At 45.1% G+C, this 17706-nt stretch overlaps 1 protein-coding gene across 1 annotated transcript; it reads left to right on the top strand.

Annotated features, from left to right (window-relative positions):
• Positions 1–16629, top strand: LOC124470206 (cystatin-B-like). The gene is made up of 4 exons (XM_047023976.1): positions 1–252; positions 15824–15900; positions 16062–16163; positions 16262–16629. Exons 1-4 carry the CDS (start codon positions 135–137, stop codon positions 16388–16390), a joined length of 426 nt encoding a protein of 141 aa, XP_046879932.1. The 5' UTR covers positions 1–134; the 3' UTR covers positions 16391–16629.
• Positions 16630–17706: the final 1077 nt, after the last annotated feature.

Raw genomic sequence — 17706 nt, 5'->3', positions numbered from 1 at the left:
AGGCTGGCATGAGGCTGGCATGAGAAATTGTAACGAATCAAGTAGCAGAGACTGAAACCACCAGTCACTGGAGGGGGGATCACTTCTACGAGAAGACGAAGATAACTTTTAAATCAGAAAGACTCAATGGGAACATGGAGGGTTTTGTTCTCCTGCAGGTGCTCCAGAACCGGTTTTACTCCAGGTTTAGGCATATGGGACACCAGCAGGTGAAGATATTCATCTCCCCCAACATAGACCTAGAAACAAAAGGTAAGTGACGTGAAATACCACACAACGCGTATGTTCTGTCAGAAATCTATCAAGCTTTGCACAGTCAGTCGGTGAACAAGTTTAATAACGTTTATTGCTTGCGGCCGGCCCAAAAGGAGACAAAAACATCACACGCCATTGTGATACAAGTTTGTCTGATAGCATTTTGCGCTAGCTAGCTATTTAAGCAGAACCGCTCTTTACAGTCATTGGTTAAGACAAAGGCATGCAAATGTTCCATTGCTCTTCTTCATTGGCTCCTTGCATAGACCTGCACGCGCGCGTGTTAAGAGTGCGTGCGTGTTTACGACATCAACCCTGATTGAAACACAACAACAGGATCTCAGATGTCGTAAAAGCTCCTTCACAAAGGTGTCAAGCAAAAGGACTCCAGACCTTGCCCCCCATCTTAGTCCTTGTCAAACAGCATCTCCTTAAAACAAACCCCCAACATCTTCTAGTATGGCCGATCCCTTGTTCGTGAAAATCTTGATATTGAGTTTGGGATAGTGACATGGCTGGTTAGCTAGAAAATCTTCTTGTCAAACATACTGTAAAATTATATTTACTGTTTGTCAACCGTACACAATGTTATTGCCTTTATATCTTGTAAGCATAACGTTAGCTTTTGGGCTAATAGCTCTGACGTTGACACCGGAACTATTTTTGGGTTGCGGAGGAACAATGGCAAAATAAACATTTTTTTTATTCAATAGCTGTATTTTGATGTTAATTGGTTGACTATAAAATTGTTTTATAAAAGCAATATACTACTCGTGCTCGTGGGGTTGTTGAGGAATATACCACGGGTGTTGTTGCCTACGCCACTCGCACTCGTCTGGCACTCGTCCGGCTTCCTGCCAATGATGAACTCAGCAGACCTGACCACACTACGTAGGGCCTTGCACTCTGCCCTGTCAGTGCAGCTCCCATACCACACGGTGATGCAACCAGACAGTATGCTCTCTGGTCCGTGTGAGAAGACCAGGTGAGATCATTAAAATGTGTGCTTCGACGTTGTAACAATAGTTTTATGTTACTGAACAATACAAAAGCATCTCATCGCTGTTCCCTATGGTTAAAAGATGCAATGTTTTAACCTCAGTGACTATCTACAAGAAAAGAAAGCGATTATGAAGAATTTGTTTGGTCTACTAAAAGTTCATACTGATGACATTGATTTTCTTTTCTGGGAATGCTAAAGCAGATGTGGCAACAAAAGAGGCAGCCATACAAGATGTCTTACCATTAGGAAATGTGAATGACACTATCTTGAGAAATATGCAAGAAGTGTCACCAAAATGATGGGTCGTGTAAATTCACAGGAAGAACTTATGTTACTAAAGAATCTATTTTGTTATGCTATAATATTGAGCCATGAGACTAATCATGTCTCAACAGGAGGGAGTGATAATGATGGGTTGTGTAAATTCACAGGAAGAACTTATGTTACTAAAGAATCTATTTTGTTATGCTATAATGTTGAGCTATGAGATTAATCATCTCTCAACAGGAGGGAGTGATAACAAAGGGTTGTGTAAATTCACAGGAAGAGCTTATGTTACTAAAGAATCTATTTTGTTATGCTATAATATTGAGCCATGAGATTAATCATGTCTCAACAGGAGGGAGTGATAACGAAAGAGTGTTCACAGCATACGGATTTGCAAACTATTCATGAAAAACTTTAAGAAAAAAACGTTTTTAGCATACTTTGAGAGAGAACAAGATATCCATGAACTTTATTGAGCTAACGAAATGTTGTAAATACTTAGGTATGGACCAACGACGAGTCAGTTGCTTTCAACTGACCTCTGTGAGAATGTAATTTTAATTGCTGTGTAATCTACTTCTTCTGAAATTCGCAGACAGAAGAGAGATGCTGTCTCAATCCAGTGAGAGGTCCCTGATTTAAGGAGACTGGATTGTGGTGACCGATTTGAAATGTTAAGTCCTGGAAAATGACCCTAGGTGGACAGGTTAATTGCTGGCTAGTGTCAGAGGAAATGGCATGGTACACATGAGTCAAGCATGCATTTTGATTGACGTCAAATTAAGGAAAACTCTGTGCTGTGCCTATAGATAGTACAGTGTGTTGAGGTTGCCGTTGTAACTAGACAACATTTTCTATGAGAAGATTACACCATCACCGTGCACACAATCATGGCATCAGTTTCAGCAAATTGGACTTTGATAATAATGGGAATTGTCTTGGGAATGATGTTCTGTTTTGTATGTTGAAATACGTATGGACTAAATGGTGCTATGACTACGGATATAATGATTTAACTGTTTCATTGGTAACAATGCAAATGGTAGAGATACAGAAGTGAAGTTTTAATCTTGATATAAGTTAGAAACCTTTCTGTGGAATATAATGTAGGTACAAACACTCCTATCACGATACGTTCTACCAGTTACGTAAAGATGTTCCAGTTGATGTGTTATGTTCCAGGGCAGAAATTTGAATGTTCTGAGAACAGTTATAGACTGTCGGAAGAGGAGATAACAATACTGTGACCGTGATACTACAATACTTCATTTATGTGACTTGATGAAGTATTATTTAGGAGTTGGATTGAAGCTTAATGTTTAGTTTTTGAGAAACTTGGTTGTACTACAGAAAATTGATATTAATTTGAAAAGAAACAGAAATTGAGAACATGTAATGAGATTTCAGGATGTGTGTCTTAGTAGTAGGCTGGAGAGAAATGTCTGTTGGTCTAAAGTCCTGACTGCTCTGTAGGAGATCACCTTCAGGGGAGGGTGAGCTTCTTTTGCCATCTATAAAATGGAGATAAGTTTGACCGGGGGAGTACATTTGAAGACAAAATCTGGGGTGACTTAAGGGTTAAACAGGTTTTTGTTTGGTTAACTGAGGTTTATGACTCCCTGACTTGGAGAGAAATGCTTATCACCTAACCTGGAGAGGAAGAGCACAATCAGGGCCTGTCTTAGAAAAACCTGACTGACAGTCTACTGAATGTTTGATGGTTTTAGAGATGACCATATTGGCGTGTTGTTACATCCTGATCATTTCTGTATTGATTTCTTTGTTGCAATCTTTGTTTCTATTTGATTTTGTGTGGTTAAGGAGATCTGAGATGAAGTCCAGGTCTGTCGGCGAATGCAACAGACGTCAGAGGACCACTCTGCTGAGTGATGAGGGGTTTAGATCACAATACCATGGGTTTCCCAGTTATGTCCAAGCATTCACACTACTAGACTATAATGCTGTATAGTCTTATTGAATATTACACATTTTTATTTTTATGATTTGATTTGATATATTTTTGATGTTATTGATTGTGCGTAGGTGTGGTTTATGGAATAACACATTTTATCATCTGTATGTTTCAGTATAATCGGGAGGGAAATGTCGGAGAAATTAAGAATGTGATGTTTTATACTGAATAATACAGATGCTTAGTGTGAGGGAATGATAGCATTATACTGCTGATCAATGCTGCTATACCAATCAATATCTAATATGAATATGTAAACACACATGTTTTGTAATGCTAATAACTAAGATACAAATATTGAATGTGATCAATTGATTTAATAAAGTAACAGATAAGAAACATTGAAATGTAACTTTGGTGTGTGGACAAGAATGCAGATGTCAGGCAAACTGACTTGGGAGGCGAGTTCGTGACGCTCAGGGACTGGTGTGAGCACAATGAGCTAGTCAGCTCATGGGAGTAAAAGTGTCAACTTGGGAGATAAGGTGATGCTGGGAACATAACTCTTCTCTGCTTCAGGACGAGTCAGACCGGACAGTTCTTACTATGGATAATATGCCCCCTTCCCCTGGAGACCCTGCCCCCCCCCCCTTCTCACTGGATGCTCCCCTTCTCCTTGGAGCCCATCTGCCCCTTTACATCATCTGACCTAGGAGTGGTCTTACCCTCTCCCCTTCCCCTTGAAGACCCCACCCCGTATATCATCAGGACCTCGAGATGACCTGCTCTCAACTCTGGAGAACTCAAACCCCCCCCCCCCCCTTGGATTGCATCAGACCTGTGGGTCTTGTCCACCCCCCTCCCTGAACAACACCAGACCTGTGGGTCTTCTCTGCCCCCTCCCTCTCCTAACATCACCAGGTCCGTGGACTGCCCACCTTGCGCCAGCATGAACGCCCTGGACATTTAATTGGTTAACAATAGCCACCCCAAGGTCTCCTGACCAATGGCCACTCACCAGACCTCCCTCTCTGGGGAGTACAAGATCTGTCTCCCAAGGGCGGGGAGACAGAACTTGGGAGGGGCAGAACTTTCTCTGATATTCTGTCACGACCACTTTCTCAACGAAGGCCTTCGTTCGTTCTAATCTTATACTCTGTTTTGGTGGGATGACTGCTGTTGCATCATCGACTGATTCATTGTACTAGACTACGGACATCTTGGTGTATTGTTTTCATTGTGTATCTTGTGATTGCATCATTACTAATTAAACTACAAATAACTTGGTCCGATGCTTAACCATGTATCATTCTTCCTCTCAACACCCAGTTTACACTATCCTTAACAATTGGTGACCTTCCGACGTGCCTGGGTGAGAGATCTGGACGAGAGGTCCCTGAGAAGGGGACCCCAGCCGGCAGGAGCGGGACAGCTGTGGTTCACTGACACTCACTTGGATATCCACAAAAATAGGGTAAGCAGAGCCTGTTTAAACGAAATCTGCATAGCTTAGGACTTTAGCTTTTAGGAGTGAGTGTCTTTAAACTGCACTGTACTGTGACTCTGGGCTGCACACTTTGAATCAAATTGTCCATAGAGAGATTAACGTTGATGCAAACTCAATGATACATTTGTAATTGTGAAACGAGGTGAGGTCTGGCAGATGTGGCACTGTGACAGGAGCGCTCGGCAGTTTCTACGTGGTACGGGGCGTTGCCTGGCAGTGGTCACACTGACGGGAACACCTGGCTGTTTCTAATTGTGTCTATTGTGAAACGAGGTGAGGTCTGGCAGAATGTGGCACTGTGACAGGAGCGCTCGGCAGTTTCTACGTGGTACGGGGCGTTGCCTGGCAGTGGTCACACTGTGACGGGAACACCTGGCTGTTTCTAAGTGTGTCTATTGGAAAACGAGGTGGGGTCCGGCAGAATGCGGCACTGTGACGGGAGCACCTGGCTGTTTGAGATAGACGTAAATAATATGTTTGTGGAGATTTAAGGAGTAGCAAACCTCTTTTTCTTGCTATCTCTCTCTTTCTCCCTATCTACTGCATTGCTGGAATGGGCTATGCCGAGGTTCGAGCAGGGCACATTTCACAAGCAGACTCTCTCTCTTTCTTGCTCTCTCTCCCTTTCTCTATTGCATTGTCGGGATGGGGCCATGCCGAGGTTCGAGCATGGCGCATTTTAGACAAGCTCTCTCTCTCTCCCTTTCTCTCGCTCTCTCTCTCTCTCTCTCTCGCTATCTCTTAGCATTGTTGGGTTAATAATGTGTATCTCTCCCTTTCTTGCTCTCTCTCCCTTTCTCTCTATTGCATTGTCGGGATGGGGCCATGCCGAGGTTCGAGCATGGCGCATTTTAGACAAGCTCTCTCTCTCTCCCTTTCTCTCGCTCTCTCTCTCTCTCTCTCTCGCTATCTCTTAGCATTGTTGGGTTAATAATGTGTATCTCTCCCCTCGCACCTTTCCCCTCCCCTCTCCTCTCCTCTCACCCCTCCCCTCTCACACACTCTCCCTTCACACACCTCCCCTCCCTTCCCTTCCCCTCTCCTCTCCTCTCCTCCCCTCTCCTCTCCTCCCCTCTCCACTCCTCTCCTCTCCCTTCACACATCTCCCCTCAACTCCCTACCCCTCCAACCCCTACCCTCTCACACACTCTCTCACTCTCGCCCTCTCTCTCTCGCTCTCCCCACCTCCCCTCTCCTCTCCTCCCCCCTCCTCTCCTCTCTCCCCTCCCCTCCCCCCCTCACACACTCTCTCCCTTCACACACCTCCCCTCAACTCCCAACCCCTCCCCTCCAACCCCTCCCCTCTCACACACCCTCTCGTCTCTCCCTTCACACACCTCACCTCCCCACCACTCCCCTCTCACACACTCTCTCCCTTCACACACCTCCCCACCCCTCTCCTCCCCTCCCCTCTCTTGCACTACACACACTCTCTCTCTCTCTCTCTCTCTCTATGTCTCTCTCTCTCTTTACCTCTCTCTGGTCAAGGAGCTGAGACCTACCGGTGCCAACTAAACTCCTTGTCTCTCTCTCTCTCTCTCTCTCTCTCTCTCTCTCTCTCTCTCTCTCTCTCTCTCTCTCTCTCTCTCTCTCTAATACTGATGTGTATGTGTGGATCTTTGAGACTCTACCCACAGCTACGACCAGCAACAGGTAAGCGCTATTACAATTATTTTGGTGGTTGGCATTGACTGGTGACAGTGGGTTGCAGCTGTTACTAGCCTGGATCCGGCTGGTGGCAGTTGGGTGGTTGGTGAGCTCCGACTGGTGGTGGATTATATTATTGCAGTTGTGTTTTGTCTGTGGCTCCGACTGGTGGTGGATTATATTATTGCAGTTGTGTTTTGTCTGTGGCTCCGACTGGTGGTGGATTATATTATTGCAGTTGTGTTTTGTCTGTGGCTCCGACTGGTGGTGGATTATATTATTGCAGTTCTATTTTGTCTGGCTCCGACTAGTGGTACATGGCATTACTACAGCTGTTATTGTTTGATTCCAACCAGTGGTGGAACAACAAGTATATCCAACACAAGCAGAATATTTCGAGAAGCTGGCATCACAAATTATAGTCAAACCTTCACACTTGCAGCCAATCGTGGAGAAGCTCCACAAGAGCGCACACTCGAAAACTTTTGACGCCTTCTTTGAACCACCAACGTTGGAAGAATATCTGCGAGGGACAACAACGAGTGAAGTCGAGGCTCGCCCGGATAAGTGGATAACCAGAATCTGTGTGACATACAAGGCCGTCTGGCATATGAAGCACTGGCCAGGCAGAAAAGAATCACCTGAAGACAAGTCACGTCCACGGAAACGTGCAAAGCACGAGGAGATAAAGGAAGCTTGGGAGGAACTACCAGGGAGGCGGACTGACGATCAGACAGCATTGCTGGAGAGGCTGAGGCCAATTGAAGGCAACAGGAAGACAATCAATTGGGTCAGAGCTGAGTTCATCATTGAACCAGAGGACATAATTGACTTGACTGTATCCAACTAGACCGACTCGACTATCCAGCAACATCACTGACTTGACTGTATCCAGAATTTACCCTGACACAAGCCTGATCTGACTGACACCAGACTTAGAAACACCAGGAGAAGAGAAGGATGGCGTCCAGACCAACCACCTTGAAGGCAGTAAAGGATGTGATGTGGAGAAGGCTGGAAGCCACCAATTCCAAGAAAGAGATAGAGGAGAAACGCAAGACATTTGAGCATCTATACCTGGATTGGGGAAGGAGGGGACTGATTCTGGGAAATGTAATGGAAGTAACATTGGATGACAGGAAGAAAATAACCGAATTTGAGAGACAAGAGATGATTTCCAAGAAAAATGAATGGGAAAAGGCAGGCAGCCACAAGATAGGAGGAAGCAAGCGAGCCTATGAACAAGCTAAGCTGAAACATGCAAGGGCAACAGAATTAATAATGATGTTGACCATCCCAGAAAATCAACCAATAACAACCCACCTGCCGCCAAAAATAAGTGAAAAAAGATTGTACCCAGACATCACAGAGGCAATAACTCCAACAGCTCCAGACGCCAAGGAGACCCCAAAAGCCCCTACAGCTCCCCCACCTTATTCATCCAACAATCCATTTACCCAAGCCCCAGTGTTCGAGGTCAAGTCGGGAAAACTTGAATTAGAAGTCAACGGGAGACGCACGGACATCCCAGATGATCTTACAGTGGAAGAACTGACAGAAATGGCATCAATACTGGGAGAAAGGATCATCAAAACACAGGCAACGATGATGGAGCAAGAAAGGAGGGAAGAAAACGAATCAAGAGAACGTCCAGCCCCAGCCTCTTTAAACAGCCAAACGAGACCTCGCAACTACAGCCAGCCCGACATTCCCCAAAGAACGGGGTATGAACCTGACCTAAACAGTAGCCTGTGCCAGTCCAGCATTCCCAGAAGAACTGGCTACGCAAGCCATGAACTTGACCAGGACAGCCTGATTGAAGGGGAGTGTGAAGAAATCCCAGACGAACAACGAAGGGTGCTGGAAGAAAAACTGGAAAGAATTGAAGAAGAGGAGAGATACAAGCGGAACCAGAGGAAAAGCCGCCACGAAAAGACAGATTCTGTAATAATAACAGGAAAAGAAATGGAAGTAGATCAAAGAGGAATGTCCGCCAGAACCAGGTCACACCAGGCCCACAAAGGAGGGTGGAGCGACAACAGCCAGTTCCAATGCCCACTGCTGTTGGATGCAGGCGGGGCAGCCCGGTACGAACCATGGAGCCATAGAGACATGAACGAGTTAGTCACTGTACTTCCTCCACTGTCGGCCGGAGGAGCCCAATGGATAAGGGCTTTCGAGAAGCTGACGGCACAAGACCGCCTGGCAATGGGAGACATCCGAGCCATCATCTTACGACTGGATGGGAAAGTGAAGGTTCGAACTATCGACCAGAAGGCTAAATGCGAGGGGGATGACGACAGAGAACCGTTCAACAATGCCAGAGGAAGATATTGGGATGCCATAAGAGACATCTACCCACAAGAGCAGAGCTTGGCAGCCCTGGAAAGCTTGGAAATGGAGCCTGGAGAGAAGATGCACGCATTTCTCAGAAGAGCTGAGGATGTGTGGTTGGAAGGAACTGGAGAACGCCACGATGTCACTAAAGGCCAATTATTGTTTTGGAAGTCTGCAGTAGTAAGAGCACTCCCGAAAGCCGTCCGAGACGAACTCGAGGACGTGGTGGGTCTGACCTACAAACCTGTGGCTGAATGGACAAACTACCTTATACATTACCAAAAGAAGCATGATAAAGCTGAAAAAGAACTATGTCTGAAAGACAGTGACATGAACAGACAGCTCCTGAGGGGTCGGGTCGCAGATAGACACGACATGGCCAATGAGAAGAAGAAAGCTACCAAGACACAAATGATAGTGGAAGAACCTCTGTTTGAGCAAATGGCAGTGGAAGTGCGACCAAAACCCCCACAACCTCAATACCCTCTTCCCCAACCACAACACCCTCCCCCACAACCTCAATACCCCCTTCCCCAAATACCCCCACAACCTCAATACCCTCTTCCTCAACCACAATACCCCCTTCCCCAAATACCCCCTCAACCACAATACCCTCGTCCCCAACAACCCCAACCCCAATACCCCCAACCCCAATATCAGTATCCATCGGCGTTTCCACAAAATGCCCCTCAATATGCCTACCCTACAGGCGGCGGACGAGGAGGCCAGCGAGGAGCGTGCTACACATGTGGAGAGACGACACACTTCGCCAGGGAATGCCCTCAAGGCCAGAACAAACGAGGAAGAGGTGGCTACAACAAGAGAGGAGGAGGTAGAGGCCAAATAACTCTGAACCTACAGGTACCACAGCCGCAACAAACTCAGCAACCAGCGGGTCTGCCTCTGCTTCAGCCACCGAATGCGACACAGATGCCGGTCGCGACATGGACCCTGGACCAGTGGGATGGCGACCAATGAGGAGGCCCAGAGGATCCGACTGCAGGTGACATCCAAGCCAGTAAAGTACCAATGGTCACCTGCATGATTGATGGAGAAAAAGTGGAGTTGATGGTGGACACAGGTGCGGCAGTGTCATGCCTGAACAATCTAAAAGGGACAACCCCACTCTCTTCTAAAACCATCAGAACAGTTGGATACTCGGGACAAAGCGAAGAACAGCGGTACACCCAGCCACTAATCACCACAGTCGGCTCACAAACACTGACACATTCATTTCTGCATGCCCCCAAATGCCCCATGAACCTGATGGGGAGAGACCTGCTGCTGAAAATAGGAGTTACCATCACCTGCTCCACAAAAGGATTGGCGTTGTATATGCCAGGAGTAGAAACATCAAAAACAATCAGTGATGGCCAGAGGATACTGTTCATGGGCACTAACACAAAGACACCAGTAGGAATGACAGAAATGACGCAAATATACTGGACAAGACTGTCTCCGCCAGGAGAAACGAAAGGAGCGCTCAAAACCTATATGGACTGGAAGGCATGGATCAATGAACTACATCCATACGGACCGCCCCCGGACCCCCCACATTGCACATACAACTATCTACGGGCACCAGACGAAGTATATCAGGAGGCGTGGCAGACACACAAAGAGGGAAAAACAGAGACAATCAGATCAAGAGACATATATGTGGGAAAAGAAGGAGTCGCAGCATATTGTGAACTAACACCTGACCAGATGGCATGGTACACACTGACCACTGAATCTGTGCCCCACATCACCCTATCAGTTGCAGCAGGAGGAGAAGCAAGGTGTCTCGGTCCAATGGTGAAAAAAGCACTGACGATGACATGGCTGCCCACAACAGCACCAAAATTGCATGTGAACGCCGCAGGAGACATGTGGAGAATTTCTGACACACAAGACAACGAAGGAGATATGGAAGAAGTGGAGCTGGAAAGGGACCATGGACGGGAACACACAAATCACCCAAACACGGACCACTATCTAAAAGATGTCCCAGACAAGTTGTGGACAACAGGACCATATGATGTAGGGAGGGTGACCAGCGAGATTGGGATGACACTGAAGAATCCATCTGACACACCAATCTGGCGTCCCCAATATAAACTCAAAGAAGAACAGATAGAAGGGATTGGCGAGACCATTGCCGGGTTGCTAGCAGCTGGAGTGATACGGCCGTCAAACTCTCAATGGAACACACCAATACTGCCAGTACCAAAAGCAGGAGGAAAAGGATGGAGAATGGTGCATGATCTCCGCCCAATCAACGATGTAACAAACACGCGACTGTTGGTCGTACCAGATCCCTATGTCTCGCTCATGAATTTGTCGCCAGAACAAACCCACTTCTCAGTCATAGATCTGGCGAACGCTTTCTTCTGCATCCCGCTGCGTCAAGAAGTACAGGACTGGTTTGCATTCACATACAATGGACGGCGATACACCTACAACCGCATGCCACAAGGATACAAGGACTCCCCGGGAATCTTTAACTTAGTGCTGCGCGATGACCTGTCAGACATTACCCTGCCACAAGGGACAGTAATTATCCAATATGTGGATGATTTATTACTAGCAGCGACCTCGGCTGAGCAGTGCCTCGAAGCAACCCGAACATTGCTGACAGTGCTGGCGGAAAAAGGATATAAGGTGAAGAAAGAAAAAACTCAGATTGCCAGACGAACAGTCACGTATTTGGGCAGATTGATCTCAGCCAACAGCATGACACTAACAGGCTCACAAAAGGAGTCCATTTTGAACCATGGGAAACCAACAATTGTCAAACACATGCTGGCATTTCTGGGATTGACCGGATACAGCCGAAACCACATCCCTGACTACGTGTCGCTAACCCAACCACTAAGGGACATACTCAACACCGCCGGAATCAGGGAACACCAACAAGTACTCGTCTGGACACCAGAGGCCGAGCAAGCATTTATCCGCACCAAACAAGCACTGGGACAGGCCGAACACCTCTGTCCCCCGGACTACACAAAACCATTTCATCTGGATGTTTCTGAAACAGGTGGTACTGTTACGGCAGTTCTGTTTCAGAGAAAGGAGGGAGAAAGAAGAGTACTTATGTATCACAGTTCAAAACTTAGTAATGTAGAAATGGGACAAACAGGGTGCGGCAGACACCTGACGGCTTTAGCCAAGGCCATCGAAAAGACAGCACACATTGTCATGTGCCACCCGCTAAAAGTCAACACAACACATGGGGTGGTGTCATTTCTTACCTCAAGGGCTTTCACCATCTCTGCAGTACGAAAAGCAAAAATATGTGGGACATTGACAAAACCACACATTTTCTATGAGACTGGAAACATCAACATGGCCCCTGAGTTGGATCCTGCTGAACTCATACCACACAACTGTGAATATGTATCTCAGAAGGATCTGAAGATAAGACCCGATCTTACCACCACACCACTTGGCCATAACGCTGCATAGTCTCATTATTATCGTTCTAAGCATTGTGTTCCTTAACGGGATATTTTAAATTTTGTGTTAGTTGTCACACCCTTTAAAGGGTGTGAAAGGAGGGATTCCAAGAAAACTTTAAAATATCCTGTCCGAATTAACAGTTTCTTTCTACATGTATTGACTCTTTTAATGTTCTGTTTAACAGATTGACTGATCGTACGATATGGTCGTCACACCCTTTAGAGGGTGTGAAAGGAGGGTGAGTTCTAGTGAAAAAAAAAAAAAAAATTATATATATCTTCCTGTAATCTGACTGACTGTTTCTTATTGCTCATCTGAACTAACCTCCATTGTTTGCTCACACAGGTTCATAATATTTTACATTTGTGTAGTCACACCCTTTAGAGGGTGTGAAAGGAGGGATCCATGAAACTTTAAAATATCCAGTTTTAATGTTGACACCACATAGTGGTGTCAAAGGAGGGATTGTGAGGGAATGATAGCATTATACTGCTGATCAATGCTGCTATACCAATCAATATCTAATATGAATATGTAAACACACATGTTTTGTAATGCTAATAACTAAGATACAAATATTGAATGTGATCAATTGATTTAATAAAGTAACAGATAAGAAACATTGAAATGTAACTTTGGTGTGTGGACAAGAATGCAGATGTCAGGCAAACTGACTTGGGAGGCGAGTTCGTGACGCTCAGGGACTGGTGTGAGCACAATGAGCTAGTCAGCTCATGGGAGTAAAAGTGTCAACTTGGGAGATAAGGTGATGCTGGGAACATAACTCTTCTCTGCTTCAGGACGAGTCAGACCGGACAGTTCTTACTATGGATAATATGCCCCCTTCCCCTGGAGACCCTGCCCCCCCCCCCTTCTCACTGGATGCTCCCCTTCTCCTTGGAGCCCATCTGCCCCTTTACATCATCTGACCTAGGAGTGGTCTTACCCTCTCCCCTTCCCCTTGAAGACCCCACCCCGTATATCATCAGGACCTCGAGATGACCTGCTCTCAACTCTGGAGAACTCAAACCCCCCCCCCCCCCTTGGATTGCATCAGACCTGTGGGTCTTGTCCACCCCCCTCCCTGAACAACACCAGACCTGTGGGTCTTCTCTGCCCCCTCCCTCTCCTAACATCACCAGGTCCGTGGACTGCCCACCTTGCGCCAGCATGAACGCCCTGGACATTTAATTGGTTAACAATAGCCACCCCAAGGTCTCCTGACCAATGGCCACTCACCAGACCTCCCTCTCTGGGGAGTACAAGATCTGTCTCCCAAGGGCGGGGAGACAGAACTTGGGAGGGGCAGAACTTTCTCTGATATTCTGTCACGACCACTTTCTCAACGAAGGCCTTCGTTCGTTCTAATCTTATACTCTGTTTTGGTGGGATGACTGCTGTTGCATCATCGACTGATTCATTGTACTAGACTACGGACATCTTGGTGTATTGTTTTCATTGTGTATCTTGTGATTGCATCATTACTAATTAAACTACAAATAACTTGGTCCGATGCTTAACCATGTATCATTCTTCCTCTCAACACCCAGTTTACACTATCCTTAACATTAGTAGTCTTTGTCAGCAGATAACAGAGCCCCCCAAACTAGACTCTAGGCTGTCTTGGGTAAGGGTGAGCATTTGTTCAGACTACTAGGCTAGTACAGTACGGCCGCAGCCTGTGGAGCGAGTTGAATAGCAAATGAATGTGAGATGACCGCATCAAAGTTGACATTTTCTCCAAACTGTAATTATAATTTGACAGTATGTTTAACGACAAGACTAGCCAGCTATCGAGCCATGTCATTTTCCCAAAATCAAGATTTTTAAGAAGAAAATAATTGGCCATGTGTAGAGTTGCTGCTACTGCTGTCATGTCGGCCGCAAGGAGATTGACTATCGAGGTGAATAGAGAATGGGATGTGAGATGAGCGGTTACGTGACACTGACACAGTACATTCTGAAAAGAAACATTTTTCAAATACGTTATAATAAATATCGAAGTCACTCATTGTTGTAAATACAAGTTAGCTTGTTAAAGTATTTCAAAATTGTAAATGGAGGCTTTGACTCGTCCCCGTTGTCATGGTTACTTATTTGTATCAACGCGAATGTTTAATCGCGGAGTGATTTATTATTGGAGTGAAAAGTCAGAGTGGGTTGTTGTCAGATAATTCAACTCATGGAACGTCTCTCATCCAATCAGAAACAGCTATTTAAGTCGGAAAAAAATCAATTGTTTTATAATGTTGATTGTTCTTCTACAAGTACAGTCTTGCACTTTTTGTGGTTCATGTTGTTTTAATTTGCAACTTGTATAACTGAATGCTCTTATGGGTCTTACCTTTGGCACTTGTTTAGTTTTTTCACAATGTATGCTTCATGTTTTGGCTGCTTGCAATGTTTGGGACTACCTCGTTGTTATGATCAGTGACCTAGGCTCTTTTGTAAAGCTCTCTCTTGGAAGTCGCTTTGGATAAAAGCGTCTGCTAATGGATAAATGTAAATGTGCCAGTAAACAGGTTGCAGTAACCTATTTACAACATGAAATAAGGATCATAACTGATCCATTACAGTCGATAAAGGAGTCAGAGAGGAGTGAGGAACTGTTTACTTAAAGTTGTTTCATTGGAAACCCAGGCAAGGGCATTGTATTTCTAGTAACCCTAAACATTCTGAAGAATTTCCCAAGGAAGTGAAGTGCCCAAGGCAATTTTACCAATGCACCTGTGTTACCATGTCTTTTATGCCTTTTGACAGATATTCCTACATTACATTTATTAAATAGCCTACTTTCTTTCCCCCAGTAATTTGATAATTGAGCAGAACTTGACCGCTGACCTCAGTGTGACCCCTGTCCATCCCTCTGCCATCCCTGGGGTCAGAGGTACAGAGCCTACAGTGTCTGTGGTCCTGGGGGTCAGAAGTACAGAGCCTACAGTGTCTGTGGTTCTGGGGGTCACAGCTGCACTCTGGTCTCAGTCACACAGATGCAATAATAATTCCCAGTGTATCGCTCTGTCTCCATGCCAGTGGGTTAGGGTGTCATTCCTTCATTCGTTTCTTCTCCAATCTGAGCAGAGAGGTCAGTGTGTGTGTGTGTGTGTGTGTGTGTGGGTGTGTGTGTCTCTGAAGATGTTTCTTTTTTTACAACAGGTCGATAGGCAACCCACCTGTGTGACTAAAATCCTCTGAACTGTTACACTGTATAAAGGACCCAGGCTTCCTAGAATTCTATGGAAAATTGTGCTGTACATGTTCAAAACAGGATAAACTTGTTTCAGTGATGGATGGTGAATGTAGGCTGTGCAATTTGGCTGTTCCAAATAAACCCTCATGGTCATGTGATCGCTACCAAAACGGAACTCCCAGGTCAGGGAAACAAATAAAAGCAGCATCTTTCTCTCCCATCATTTAATCTTGTCGTCTTCTGTCGTTATTCCTTATTCAGCAAAAATGGATGTTGTATGTGGGGGACTATCAAAGCAGGAACCTGCAACACCTGAAATCCAAAAGATTTGTGATAAGGTAAGTTAACAATTTACTTTCGTCCTGGTCCCGTGTCTTTAATAAAATCCATTAGTTCCCTGAATCTTCTTTGAATAGATAGTATCTGAGCCTATTATTATTACTGCACAGACTGCAATGGGCCCAATATCAATAACCTGTTACCTGTATTATACGCACAGATTAAGTGGCAAGTAGAGAAGAAGACCGGAAATAAATTTCCAACCTATACTGCGGAATTCTACAGGATGCAGGTTGTGGCCGGTACAAACTACTACATTAAGGTAAGGAGACGTGCAGTTTATGATCTGAATAGGATGCGTGTTGTGTCATATTTCCCGTAGCTTACCTACCTCCTCAAACATATCGTTTTCTGTTCTAGGTCTATGTTGGGTTAGAAGACCATCTTCACCTGAAGGTGTTTGAGGAGCTGCCTTGCAATGGAGGACAACTGGAACTGACGAGCCTGCAGGAGAACATATACCACCATGCTCCCATTGAACCTTTCTGATTTAAAAGTGATCTACGTCTTCAAGTAGACCTGATTCCCTCCAGTCACTGGTTGTTTCAGTCTTTGTTACTTGATTTGTTACAATTTTAAATCTGGGAACATGTTTTCATCCTAATTTGTCGATGCAGAAATTTGTCATATTCAAACATGATTGTGTGTGTGTAATCATATTAGCAGTTAGATTGTATGACAACAGTTTCTTTTTTAACATGGCCAATAAAATAAATGAAAGAACATTACTTCAAATGCAGTTTTTTGGATGAAAGAATGGAATGTGGTCACTTCTTTTCAAAAACCACAAGTTGTAAGATATGCTGGGCTGCACACTTATGGGCAGCTGACGATTATTCATTGTGGCTGGTGAGCATCAGACTTTTCCACAACACGCCTAGTACCAGTGAGAACCTGTGTATGTTTACTTGGTAAACCTGAGAGAACTGCAATCACACACATCACAAAAGGATCCGGCATGACCAGAACACTGTTCAAGGATAAGGATACAGCACCCACATGTTCAACACACATTGGAGACAGTGATTCAGTCAGTTTATGTTGACAAATACTTTGCATTGAGGAATTGATCACCTTTTTCACAAGTTTAGTAATCACACCATAGATTGAATAGATAGCTTTTATTGAAGCAGGGCTGGTAGCAGAGCCGAGCCTGATGGTGTAGGAGGCTGGTAGCAGAGCCGAGCCTGGGGTCCTGGGAGGATGAGTGTGTGATTAGGGGATGAACATGTAACAGACGTGGTCTTGCAAGTTCCGTCAGAGGTATACGGGCTGATATATGGGTTGATGCGTATTAGTTTATTGGAGAAAAGGAGGAGTCTTGGTGTGCCATCTTCCTCCCGAACTTTACTTAATCTAACTCCATTTAGTCACAGTATGGATGTTGGTCATGTGGTCAAACGAACGCTGTTTACAACTTAATCTGGCTCAAAAAGCCAGCCTCATGCCAGCATCAACCCATGAAGACAATTGGACAACAATTAATGCTTTCAAAAAATCTTATTTGGTATATAACAACTTTAAGTAAACTCTTTTCAGGTCCTGTAAGTCCTCTTCTCCCATCACTCTCTCATTGTCTTCTGTCCAGCACTCACTCTGAGGAGGAAACAGAGAAACAGAGCCATGAAGGATGGACAGGGAAGGAGAGAGGGTTACAAAGTGGAAATTAAGAATAAATAAAAAAAGGTTTGCAGTTTTAACTCACTTGATTTGTCAGAGGTTTGTCAACGGGGCATCCATCCAGATATTGGTCAGTCTGACACTCCCCCTTGTGGAAGTGAAGGAAACGACACCCTAATCCACTG

The sequence above is a fragment of the Hypomesus transpacificus genome, chromosome 8, assembly GCF_021917145.1.
Source record: "Hypomesus transpacificus isolate Combined female chromosome 8, fHypTra1, whole genome shotgun sequence".
NCBI lineage: Eukaryota > Metazoa > Chordata > Actinopteri > Osmeriformes > Osmeridae > Hypomesus > Hypomesus transpacificus.
The sequence above is the reverse complement of the archived record's forward strand: the minus strand, read 5'-3'. Positions and strand labels throughout refer to the sequence as shown.

Excerpts from the sequence above, each read along its gene's own strand:
- LOC124470206 (XM_047023976.1), top strand. The coding sequence starts at position 135 with ATGGAGGGTTTTGTTCTCCTGCAGGTGCTCCAGAACCGGTTTTACTCC. Across the intron at positions 15,901-16,061 it reads TCCAAAAGATTTGTGATAAG|ATTAAGTGGCAAGTAGAGAA; the intron begins GTAAGTTAACAA and ends TTATACGCACAG. Across the intron at positions 16,164-16,261 it reads GTACAAACTACTACATTAAG|GTCTATGTTGGGTTAGAAGA; the intron begins GTAAGGAGACGT and ends TTTCTGTTCTAG.